A 13,087-nucleotide genomic window follows, 5' to 3' on the forward strand; every position below is an offset into this window, starting at 1 on the left:
ATAATTCGCATAGCGTCATATTACGGGCATCCTTGGAGGCAGTCCTTCGCTCACGATTTACACGTACCGTCGTCGCTATTTTGCACGAATTTTCCATGGAGCATCACACAATGATTCACGAAGCTATACTGTCATGGGAAAGCAATGCATGTAGTGTTTGCATCGACAGAAGTTCATAAAGTTCGTGCGGTTTGACAGGAGCAATATCAATAATTGACGAACGCAAATGTCATAAACGAGAGTGTTTTACGTATAAAAGAATTTCCAATCGATTTTCTGATTATTGCATAATGTACATACATATTTTATTGATGTTCTATCTGACTTACTCGCTATAATTAATTGTAAATATTATCATGGTGAATAATATATATTGTCATGGATATTATAATTACACGGTAAATTCAACTAGGGATGCGCCGAATATCCGGAAAATATCCGGTATCCGATATTATCGGATACCCACTTTTTTACTATCCGACCGAATAGCCGGATATCATTAGTATCCGGTAATATATCCTGTTGAAATTTTATATTGATCAATAGTTTGTGTCATTAAAAATTTTATTCTTTTCGAAGATATCAAGGGCTAAGAGCTAAAGCTGGTTGTTAGTTGCTAATATTTAATATTCCATCTAAATAATATATACATTAAAACAAACGTTTTGACCAAAAATTAAGTCATTTTCAATATTATTAAAAATATAAATAATAAACAAGTAATGTCCTAACTAATATTTCGTAAAATTTCTATGCATATAATAAAATATTCTTATATGCATGGAAATTTTATGAAACTTTCACTGGAATAATCAACCATGTGCAACGACAATTTATGTGATGGCTGGTAGGGTTCTCTCGTTAAGAATTCAACATAATTTTGTAATTTTCATCGATTTTTGCTGAAGATGATTCGAATTACGTGAGTCAAGTCATCTTCAAATGTCCAAATAAATTGAAAATATACATTATACACATATAAAATTTGTGCAATGTTTAGAGCGCTTCATTCTCATTAGCTCATTCTTCACTATTTTTTAAATTTTTTCTTTTGATTTAAATTGTTATTAAATTGTCTTTTTAATTCTCTAATTGTTATTGTCTAATTCTCATGAACACAAAAGTTTATGCAAACAGCTGCGAGAAATATAAATGGTCACATATTTAATCCAAAAGTTCAGTTTAATTAAATTCATTATTTCTTTCTATCAAATTTTCTTTCTCTTTAAATATGAAAATATATCAAGATAACACACTTCATAAAATAAAAATTTGTAAACAAAGTAATGAATTATATCGTGGTGAACGAATTCTGGAGTTTTTAAAGTAAAATGATATTTTGATCACGTGATTTAGACAACCAATCAATACACATATTGAAAAAAATGGCAGCGACCTAACCTAACTATTAAAATAATTGTCAAGTGTGACGTAACATTTTTTCAAGTTTGCGATTAGAATTTCTGTGGCCGTTTTTGTAATCATCTTCGACAAATTTGTATTTACTCAATAACGTTTATTCATTTAATTTCTTTTGGATTTTCTTGTTCTGTGGATTTTCTTAGTAGAAGATTGGAGAGAAAGATTTACTGGCCGTGTGTCGGTCATTCTACAGAATTTTTACAGAGTAGAGAAGAAGTTTGACAGACATTCAAGTATATTAGTATGGATTTGTAGATCCATATTCTTAATGAACTGTGTCATTTAGGACACGAATTGTTGGAAAATGAATACGGAAATATTGAATGAGCATTTAGAGACTTTGGCCAGTCATGTTTTTGATAATGACAAGCTGGTAATTCTATTCAATCATTTATATATATTCCACAATGTGTTCTGTATATAAGTACATATTACTATTCTACATTATGCAATGATATATAATGAATATATAATGCAATGATACTTTTAGGTTACCTACAAATGGTTAAGCAAAGAACTACACGTCCATGTTAATATAGCAAAACAAATCTTGTGGTATTTTCATCAAAAGTATCGTAACGGCAACAACATAAACTGCACGTATTTATTAATAGGTCACCTGAAGGAAAAAGGAATGCATGTGGAGGTTGTCAGAGATTCCGATGTATCTAAAGCTAAAGAAAAATTCAGTAAAATTATTTCAGAGCATGTCTACAGTGTCCACAAGCCAATCGTGGATCTACAACTACTTGCCACTGCTGATTCTGGTGATGTAAAATATAGTGCAATAAAATTTGATGCCAAAATGCGAAGTGATAAAGAAATGCAAATATTACGTTGGGGTACAGCTGCTAAAAAGGTTACAATGGAAAATGTGTTAGATTTGAAGTCCGCAGATTCCACAGATCTGTGTGCGACAGAAAAGAATATCACTAAAAAAATATCGCCACAAAGAGAAAATTCGATGAAAAAGGGAAGTTTGGATCATTTCTTTGGAAAGCTGACAGTTCCTTCAAAATCTGTAGAAGTAACGTCATCCCAAAAGAAAGATAATGATGCCAGAAAAGAGTTCGTTGAAGAAAAAGTAATTAGAGAAAATAAGAATTTACTTGAAAGAAAGTGGAGTAGCAGAAGCAAGGAAACAGATGAAATAGCTAAAAAACGGAAGAGAACTATTATGCAGAATGATTCCAGAGATTTAAAGATACAAAATGGTGTAGAGATGGAAAAATCATTTCCTGAAACAGAGCCACGAACTCTTGTAAAACCAAAAGGTCTTGTTTCAGAAAATAAGAAAAAAAAAGAAGAGACAAGGAGAAAAGAGAAGAAAGCAGAGACTAAAAAAGTAAAAAAACAGTCCACGTTAACAAACTTTTTCAAGAAATGTTAGAATTGCTTCAAAATTATCTAAAAGTAAGAAATGTCTATTTGTTTTTTAAATAATTTAAATGTAATATAATATTACTTATTAATAGTGGAATAATATAATCTAATATTAACAAGTATAATATTAATAATAATAAATAATGTACACAAAATTAATAAATTATATTTTTTTGTACTTGTCAAACTTTTCATTAGTTTTACAGGCATATTATAATATTTTTATATTGTTTCTCTTTTGTACCTCTTATTGTCAATATTGCTTTTTTATCGTTATTAATATGATAACAGAATGATAATGATTGATAATTAATTTTTATAGATGATGAGAATAAATTGTGCTGAGTGAATATCAAAATGCAAATAATTCTAATGAAGATTTTATTATACTTTGTGTCAAAACAAAATCAAACATTTTTTGCTCGAATTAAGGACTAAGAGAAAATGAAGAAAATCACGGATTTCAGAGGACATAGTTCGAGCATTTTAGCGATAAGTAAAATCGCTGTGCGAGACTACATGTTTTGTCACCCATTCGCGAAACTATGAAAAAATGCGACATATGTGCGCTGTATAAGGCATTAGAACTATGTGAGATAAATGAATAGATGAAAGAAATGTTGTAACATCTCATAATTGCAGCATCTTGCCTACAAATACATAGATATTATATATATAGTACTCAACAAAAAATAGGAAACACTTTTGAAACACTTAAAAAAATAGCATAATTTTTAGTGTCGGAAAATCATTGCAGACAAAAAGATTAAAAAGCATTTTAAAGCTTGAAACTTTTACTTTAACATGCTCTTGGCTGTTTTTCAAAAAATTTTTATCTTTACAAGTATGTACTTTTACGAAGATTACGTAGTTATGTTGCTCAATAAAAATACGTACATGTTGAAAATGTATGTAATTTTAAGAAACAATGTGATCGTTAAAAGCTGTCAAAAATAAAATTTTTTTTTTAAAAGCCAAAGGCCAAAAGCATATTTATAAGTACAAGTTTCAAATTTTAAAATACTTTGTTTTTATATTTAGCTTATTTTTGTGATCTGTAAATTGCAATTTTGAGCGTTTTGAAAATGATTCCTATTTTTTGTTGAGTAGTATATATTACAATAATATTTTATATATATTCTCTATTTTTTGTCAAGGATGCACGCATAATGAGAAACATGGCTGTTTTCTATAAATTACGTGAAGCTGTAAAAGTTACATCTCAACATAAGATGATTTCCTCTTTCATTTTGCCTATTTTTCCTTCATCATTTGGCCTATTGCAGCTATGTGGTCTTTTTATTTGAAGCAACATGCGAGAATGAGCAACTGTTGTGGCATCAACTATATTAAAAGATTGCAATATAATCTTCTAAGTTAGAATTTTTTCTCAATCTCAGGTTCTATTTCAATGGTATAAACGTAAGGAAATGTTTTTGCGTATTATTTTAATTTTTTTATTCATTTTATGTATTATATAACATTTAGATAACAATTAGATAGCAAATGAACAATGTGAACAGAATTCTAGTTTAGAGAAATACTTCAGAATAAGAGGATATCCATAAAGTAGAGACATCTACTGTATTTAACGCAGTTGAAGTAGTTAAGTTTAACATTTAAGTTATAACAATTTTAATATATATATAATTCTTGGGCATAATTGATGTGTTATATATTTTGTTGTTACATAAAGAAGCTATTTTATATTTACATTTGTTGTCTTTATTGTATATAGATAACATTCAATTTTTTATTATATAAATAAAATTAATATATGTTGCGCGTACTATTCTCTTAAAAAGGCGTTTGTACCGTAAAAAAAATAATTTTGCTGTCATGTATATTCATTATTTTATTTTATGAGATAGGAGTAATTTAACAGTTGTTAAATTAAATTAATTGTTGTGATAAAATATCTACAATTGTCATATTTAACAAAAGTAAAAAATATTTAAAGAGTTGTCTACAATTAATTTAACAATTTTTTTCTTTAAAGAACATATATATATAAAAGAAAGAAAGAGACAAAGGAAAAGGGGAACGCGCGTCTTTCACAAGTATAATGTAACAGTATTTGTTGTTAATCTTCTATTATATGTTGTATACATATGAAATCAGTAAAGGTAAAACAAATGATTATGATTTTATTATTGTCAAAATTTTAAACCAGTCTAAAGTGATGCACAAGTACTTGCATATCAAATTCCATCGCAAAGTTAAGGTTATCATGAGATTTTGACAAGGAATATAAAAGTTAGTATTACATACATGTGTAAGAGTATAATACTTTATTATAAATATTCTATTGATTGTATATTAAACCAGTAACTATTTATTTATTTATAGGTGCCGTCAAATTATGTAATGTCATGCTTTTCAGAATCTCTCGTATCCACTTTAGAGCATGTTTGATAAAGGAGATACTTATCTCTTAAGTAGCAATCAAAAATCATTTTTATTATTCTAAACGATAAAGACAATTTGAAAGAAGGAACAAAGATTTCTTAAACACAGAAAAATGAAGGCGCTACTTAAAATATTATGTTCACTCTGTTGGAGCAATGCATATTTGATACTAGGTATATGCATGGGTCTAAGTTTTAGTCTGTTTTTGATACCAATTGACATTGACAGACAGCATGATGTAGCGGAGTCTTTCGATCATTCCTTGAATACCTTAGAAGACATAGATCCCTATGAGCCGAGAATAAACACGGACAGTAAACCGCAACAGATACAGAAGGCAAGGAAAGCCTTTGTGCGTCCTAGATATTACTCTACAGAACTTGGGATCAGAGAGAAGTTGTTTGTGGGAATCATAACGAGCCGCGAGCACTTGCACAGCAGGGACGTAGCGCTGAATAAAACGATCGCTCATATAGTGGATAAAATTCGCTACTTTATATCCATACCAGAAGGGACCAAACCAAATGTCTCTTTCCCCGGAATAGTGGGATTTACCGACACAAGGAGCATCCTGAAGCCTTTCCATGCCCTGAAATATATCGTTGATAATTATTTAGAAAGTTATGATTATTATTTTCTGACTAAAGATATAAATTACATAAATGCAAGAAGTCTAGTGGAGTTTGTAAATAAAATAACTGTGAGCCAAAACATTCACATAGGCGTTCAAAGCGAAATCGATACCTACTGTTCTTTAGGTAGATGATACGGATTTATAATTCAATAAATTTAATTAGTCAATAGTTAACTAAAATTAAAATTATTTTCAGAATCCGGTATACTTTTGAGCAATTCCGTTATACGAGAAATGAAAAGTAATCTGGATTGGTGCGTCAAGAATGCATATTCAGATTCAGACGACGTTAATTTTGGTCGTTGCATTCTACATTCCACTTCTATGCCTTGTACCAATCATATAGAAGGACGAAATTTGACGTTTGTACAGTTGAAACCCACATTTAATTTTGAGAAGGACTTTGCCCAGTTAACTGAGCAAAACGAATTCCAGAATTCAGTCTCTATATATCCTGTCTACGATCACAAGCTCATTTATAAATTTAACATGTATTTTGCTGCAGTGAGTCTTCTGAAATAAGACACCCAGCCTTAGCTATAAGTATAAAGCATCCTCAATTTATTGTATTTTCTTGGAAGAGGAGGTAATACAATTCAAAAAAATATATATATATATATTAATAAAATATTAAAATTATTATACAAATAAATATTGTATTTTAATAAGACATTAAATTTATTTTTCGTTAAATTCATATAGAACGTTTATAATTTGTAGGAGTGTTTTATATATTTTGGCAAAGGCTGAACATAAATTAAAGCGTTTTACAAAATGATTTGCATATGATCTAATATCTATAGAATTTTAAAACATGTAGCTTTATATCATAACATATTACTTTCAGATAAATTCCATTAAAGTTCACAAACAGATTAATGATATACGTAAGGTAATATCCGCGACTGCACATTTAGGCCCACCGAACCAACGTAATATATCATGGCCCATTGGAAATCAACCTGGAAATCGACCTCTAGGACGTTTTGACGTCTTGCGCTGGTCATACTTCAATATGTCTCACGTTTTCTTTGAGACTGACTTCATTAACATTCAAGAACTAAAAGGCGATACAAAAGCTGATATAGATAACGTAATAAACACAGCTGTGAACAATATTATAAGCAAATACGATAACAAACTAAGCTTCGTCAGACTACTGAACGGCTACTTAAAATTCGACGCGTCCAGAGGAATGGATTATATACTGGACTTAGTATTTAACGAAGTAGCTACAAGCAAAGAAATAAGAAAGCGAATCGAAATCTGCAAACCGCTAGGAAAAGTAGAAATCATACCTGTACCCTACGTGACTGAAAATACAAGGATTAATATAATTATCACTATCGATCTGAGCAAAAAGCAAGATGTGGTAAATTTTATCGAACACTACGCACAAAACTGTATGGAAAAGAAATGCAAAACCTATCTCATGGTGGTTAGTTTAAGCACATTTAAAAATGTACTGTTTTTCTAATATAATGTATAATAATTTTAATAAGCCATATTAAAATATTGTACATTTATATAATTATCTTTGTAGGTCCTCTTATATAATTCAGATTCGCCGTCGAAAGGCAAAAGCGATGTCTACCTCGATGTAAAAACATACATTTCATTGTTGAACGAGAAATACAAAAAGGATCAATCTAAAATTACTTGGCTTTCAATACGATTACCAGTTAATGTAACTTCCGTAGATTTGGATCCGATGTTAAAGATTGCTGTGACCGACTTGTGCGCGAAAAAGTTCTCATCAGAAAGTCTGGTTCTTCTCGTGGAAACAGGAACGAAATTGAAAGTAGATTATTTAAACAGAGTAAGTATGCGATGTACTTACACCAATATTTTTTAGTTAATAATATTACATGTAACTATTTCGAATACAATTAATTCATTATTATTCGCCAGGTTCGAATGAATACTATTAACCGCTATCAAATATTCAGTCCGATCCCATTCATTGAATATCATCCTGATATAATTTATGCAGATGAAGCAACAGCTCATGACGAAGTGGATGTCAATAGCAACTATGGCAAATACGACGAGCAAAATTACAACAATATCGCATTTTACATTAAAGATTATAACGCAAGTATGCATTGTGTCTTCAATTCGTTTCATGAAATCCGAATATTTTGATGTGAATAAAATTTGATGTTTTCGTTGAAACGTGTTTCAGTGCGGCAGACAGTCGAGGCGAACATTCCGTTAGTGCGATCGGACAAAGATATTGTTACTCTGCTAAAACTTTCTAAACACAGCCCTGTGACTTCTTTATTTGAAATGTACGTGTCGTTTAGCGATATGCATGTGTTTCGCGCGATAGAACCAACACTGAAGATCAAATATAAAAATGTCAACTGTGATGACGCTTCCAATGACAATATTTATAAAAATTGCCTTAAATTAAGGAACAATCACTTGGGTAAACGTAGTCAATTAGCTAGATTGATATTAGATTATCAGAGCTATCAAACGTAAAGAAATGTAGATCGCAGTACGTAATCTTTGCAAAGAGGAATACTATTTATTATAATATTTACGTTATTCAGGGTAAATGCCTTAGATCTTCGTAAAGCAAAAAGTAGATGTTTACAATTATCTACGATCTAGGACAAAAATATTCAATATGTCTGTTAGATATATTTTTTATATAGATTTATATATATACATGTCAATTATGAGCATTTTATTTATTCATGTATTTTATTCTCAAAAAAAAAAAAAATAAATATTCATAATTATTTATACAGTGTTAGTTCATACTTTTTTAATGGTAGATCTAGATTTCATTCTTTAGAGTTATAAAAAAATAATTGCACCTATTACAATTACGATACAACAGCGAAGTATGTATAAAAATTTTAAGGAATTCTAATGACTTATAAAATTGTCGATACTAACAAAGAGATACCGCAGAACAAAAATTATACATTCGACTTCCTTGGAACACTTTTTTTAAATCTACTGATATATCACTGTTAATCACTATCCGATTCTGATTCGGATAACTGCAAATCATCATTTAAGATATCGTCCGGCACGAACAATGTGGGTGAGGCAGTTGTACCGTTCAAATTACCTAAAAAATAGCATTTTGTAAATACAATTTTAAACAAACAATTTAATTGGAGATAATTTTAATAAATTTATTTATATAAAAAATGATAAAAAGAAAATTATATATTTTCTATTCACCATTAATCCCTGTTGGCACTGAGATTACATTTTCTGTTTCGTAATCGCTACTTGAGCTATCAGAACTCGAACTGCTCGAACTGGAATCGCTCTCTAAGGTTGTCGATTTTGCATTTGGTATTGGAATTGACTGAGGAATCATGGTCTGCGTAGAGGAAGAGCCAGGCATCACTGACGCTGACAATGCAAAATCATCATTGTCGGATCCGATCATTGGCAGACTAGCTAAGGTCGGTTGTCCAGTCGACGATTGCACAGGCGAAGAGCTGTTATTCAAATCAATGATGTTTATAACACATTCATGTGTGAATGTTAAATTGTCCTTTTTAATTCAAATAAATTGAGCAGGTTCATTAAAGTTTAGAAAGATACATATATTCTCCGAAAATTTTCCAATAAAAATGTAATATACAAAATTTTGTGCAAAGATTGCAATGTGTTAGTGGGGCAAACTATTATAGTAAGAAAATTACATGGTGGAAGTATTACTTCCACCATGGAAAATTAATAATTAGAATATCTGAACATTGCAATTAAACGGCAAATAAAACACAACTGGATTTATGAAGTTAATAATTGTATCCAAAGCTTTTCAACATATTCTCAGCTCTTTGAGATGAATCTCTCTTTTACTTAACATAATACTCAATTATCGTTTTTATATTCATTACATGATTTATCAAACTAGACGCCACTTCAATTTTATAAATCTATCAGTGATTCAATCTTGATGGATTGCTTGATGAACTAATTTTCGAAATCTTTGTAATTTCATTGCTGAAAAGACTCAAAAAAAGCGAGTCGAAACGTATACTTTGGAATATTGGTGACTTCACCCTTCTTGTACATAAAAGTTTTTACATCACTTTTACATAATTTGTGCCTCTAACCACGTTGTACTGTCATTAGTCTTAATTTTCTTTACTTATTGAGTTCAAGCAATAAGTGAACAAATAAATTTTATTGCGTTCCATTTTGATATTCACACGCTATAAGCTTCATTCTATCTTCTTTCCATATAATGAATAATAAAATAGAATAAAGCTTACAACGTGTGAGCATCTAAAATGAATACAACCTGAATTTTTCCTTCAATCTATTTTAAAAATTTATTTTAAAATCGATAACACATTAACAAAAGACGATACGTACTTATTGATAGATGTATTAGGTGGACTTGGTTTATCGTACGGCGATGTCCGTGGCGGACTCTGTTTGGGATGCAATTGCAGCGAAGGTTCTCTTTTCTTGCCACTAATAACTTTGGTCCTCCCGTTCGCTCTGACATATGTAGGGCTCTTTTTAACTTCGACAGGCATGGAATTGTTATTGCTATTACGTTTGGGTTCCGCTCTGCAAGAAATAGAAGTCATGAGATTTGATAGCACATAAAAATACGATGCAACGAACAACGGATCGCGATAAACGTACCGTGTCTTCTTAACTTGAACATTCGCAGTTAATTTTTCCAATGTAATTTCCCCGGTAACCTTATCAAAGATTAGGACATACTCCTTGTTATAAGGTCTCTGCGAACCTTTAAACACAGTGTGAGGAGTACCAGCACCATCTAAATGAGGCACAGTGACCGTTATTGTATTGTCTGAACCAACGTCGACTCGGGCCACCTTGGAGTCGTCGACGCTCGCGGGTTTGAAATCATCTGAAAAAATTATACAGTCAGATTCTGCGATCAGAAAGGAGAGATAAAAATTTGGACATAGGATGGAAAATTAATTGTTAGAAGAGATACAGAATAGGATTGGCGATATGCTTCGAAGGCTTCAATCGAGATATATATTCATATTTTCATTTGTAATATAAATTTTTATTTTTTTAAAAGCTAGAATTTTTCAAATGTTTCATCTAACAAATAATTTCTGTGTAGTATCTGCTGTCCAGATGTTCCACTGGCGCTAATGATAGCAAGATAATTGAAAAAACCTATTGGATATGTGGATAAAAAGTAAAAATATAATTCTTTAGATTTAGATTTCAATTCATAAAAGTATTTCAATACTGAAAGTACTTTCTTTTTTAAATGATAGATAAAAGAAAGCAGTAACACTTGACACAAGTTAGTCAATGCTCAAAATTACAAATCTTAGACAAGATCTAATAATGTTAAACATAAAAATCCGATTTATAAAGAAGGTGACGTTTCAAAATCCTACATTGGAAGGAGAGGGAGGTGCACGCTAAACTCGTTACATGTTAAGATAATTTTAAGAAGATATATATATATAATATTTTTTTTATCTAAGATGGAGATGATACATTTTCTAATAATCTAGATAAAGATAAGATGAAGCCATTTATTCGTCTAGATAATCACTTGGATAATTTTATATAGATGACACTAAAAACTGTTTATCAAATTATTATTCTAGGTAGCAACTGATGCTATGTACTTGTCGTCATTTGAATGTCAAAGATATAATACGTTCCAGAGTTTGTTCTTTTTTTATAAACATATGTTACCTATGATTTGATAAACACAAAATCTTGTAGCTAAACTTTTTTGTCATCCTGTATCTATTTCACTTTAAGTACAAAAAGTATACACTGATTCAACTATTAAAAAAATAGACTTATAAGACTGATATTACATTTGTCATATCACAAATTTTTCAAGCGTGTTAATTGACCATAGGACAGAGGTTCTCAGACCTCTCTATCCTATGATCAATCAATAGACTTAAAAATTTGTCACATGACAAAAATGGATAAATATAACATTAGCCTAGCTGTGTATAAGGTACGAATGGATGTATAAGATTAAGAGAAGGAAACTAGTAAAGAAAACAAATTGAAGAAAATTAGTTGTAAACGAAGTCGCTTCTTGGCATGAAAACTGAAGAATATTCTGTAGGGATCAAATAAATATTCTGAGAGTACTGGCATTCTCCTCGGCTGAGACTCTTGCTTTGCTCCAAGCTGTTGTCTCTAGTTCAGGTTCTAACATCGTCAAAGCAAAGGCTCGAGAATACCGCTGTATCTCTACCTCGAGAAATTGGATTTACTTACATTTCAAGGTGTGAAATTTGGAATTATTGCTCGTGAAACTAGGACCCAGCTTTAGCTCACGGATCTCAGACCCCAAACCAAGTCGCTCGACCATGCTGGCACCTTGCATTATCTCGATCTTTTTCTTCGTTAACTCTTTCTCTCTCGCTTTTCTTTATTTTTAACAAACGTGTAAATCGAGGATGACCGCACGTGAAGCACTGATATTCTCTTTCGTTCTACTTAATCCTATGCGTTATTGTACAGCTGTGTACTCTGGAAATGCTGGAAATGACAAGATAAATATGGTACGAACTATGAGATTTTCTTCCAGCGCCATTGGACTCTCTCTCCGGAAGTGACGAACTGACGAATATTGGCTGCGTTCGGAAACGTCGCTCGGATGCCTCGGATTCATCATCTGTCCTCGTTTAACATTTAATGTTAAAGAAGGACAGATGACGAATTCGAGGCATCGGAAGCATCCGAGCGACGTTTCCGAACGCAGCCACTGACGAATGCGAAGCATGCGAGCCGAATTTGGCCGAATCATAAAGCCCAAGACACAATGCGAGGGAATAGCGATAGCGATAAGAATAACATGATTTCAACCTATCAGAAATCGGATATATCGGAATTCACAGTTTCTGATAGGTTGAAATCGTGTTATTCCTATCGCTATCGCTATTCCCTCGCATTGTGTTTTGGGCTTTAGGGTGCCATTACATGAGCGCGGAAACGCGGAAACGCGTAACCAATCAGAAGCGATCCGCTATTACGGCTCCTGCACACTGAACGCGGCAACGTTTGCCGCGCGACGGAAGTTGGCGCGATAGCCAATCAACGTCTCGCTTGCTCGGAAGTAATAGATATATATTTCCACCGCGCGACAAAAGTAGAACTCATGATGGCTGCGGTCCACTTGACGCTACAACGCTTCGAAGCGTTTGAGCGACCAATCAGAACAAAGAATTTTACGAATTGACTAATCAAAGAATGCTTCGAAGCGTTAGTAGCGTCAAGTAGACC

The 13,087-nt window shown here is 31.7% G+C and overlaps 2 protein-coding genes across 2 annotated transcripts; one reads left to right on the top strand and one right to left on the bottom strand.

Moving 5' to 3' along the window:
- Positions 1–1,463: 1,463 nt before the first annotated feature.
- Positions 1,464–8,465, top strand: Chpf (Chondroitin polymerizing factor). The gene is made up of 8 exons (XM_018455696.1): positions 1,464–1,795; positions 1,913–2,767; positions 5,447–5,972; positions 6,045–6,352; positions 6,696–7,286; positions 7,392–7,667; positions 7,760–7,946; positions 8,034–8,465. The coding sequence occupies exons 1-8, from the start codon at positions 1,727–1,729 to the stop codon at positions 8,333–8,335; spliced, it is 3,114 nt and encodes a 1,037-aa protein (XP_018311198.1). The 5' UTR covers positions 1,464–1,726; the 3' UTR covers positions 8,336–8,465.
- Positions 8,466–8,666: 201 nt separating this feature from the next.
- Positions 8,667–12,426, bottom strand: Eaf (ELL-associated factor). The gene is made up of 5 exons (XM_018455698.1): positions 12,080–12,426; positions 10,484–10,715; positions 10,205–10,405; positions 9,053–9,318; positions 8,667–8,936 (listed from the first exon to the last, which is right to left on the bottom strand). The coding sequence occupies exons 1-5, from the start codon at positions 12,186–12,188 to the stop codon at positions 8,836–8,838; spliced, it is 909 nt and encodes a 302-aa protein (XP_018311200.1). The 5' UTR covers positions 12,189–12,426; the 3' UTR covers positions 8,667–8,835.
- Between the last annotated feature and the right edge of the window lie 661 nt (positions 12,427–13,087).

This window comes from Mycetomoellerius zeteki, unplaced genomic scaffold (assembly GCF_001594055.1).
Source record: "Mycetomoellerius zeteki isolate Tzet28-1 unplaced genomic scaffold, Tzet1.0 scaffold504, whole genome shotgun sequence".
In the NCBI taxonomy this organism is placed as follows: Eukaryota; Metazoa; Arthropoda; class Insecta; order Hymenoptera; family Formicidae; genus Mycetomoellerius; species Mycetomoellerius zeteki.

Coding starts and splice junctions, on each gene's coding strand:
- Chpf (XM_018455696.1), top strand. CDS start 1,727: ATGAATACGGAAATATTGAATGAGCATTTAGAGACTTTGGCCAGTCAT. Junction 1,796..1,912: donor TTTTTGATAATGACAAGCTG/GTAATTCTATTC, acceptor TGATACTTTTAG/GTTACCTACAAATGGTTAAG. Junction 7,287..7,391: donor GCAAAACCTATCTCATGGTG/GTTAGTTTAAGC, acceptor TTATCTTTGTAG/GTCCTCTTATATAATTCAGA.
- Eaf (XM_018455698.1), bottom strand. CDS start 12,188: ATGCAAGGTGCCAGCATGGTCGAGCGACTTGGTTTGGGGTCTGAGATC. Junction 10,406..10,483: donor GTTCAAGTTAAGAAGACACG/GTACGTTTATCG, acceptor TATTTCTTGCAG/AGCGGAACCCAAACGTAATA. Junction 8,937..9,052: donor AGTGCCAACAGGGATTAATG/GTGAATAGAAAA, acceptor GCTATTTTTTAG/GTAATTTGAACGGTACAACT.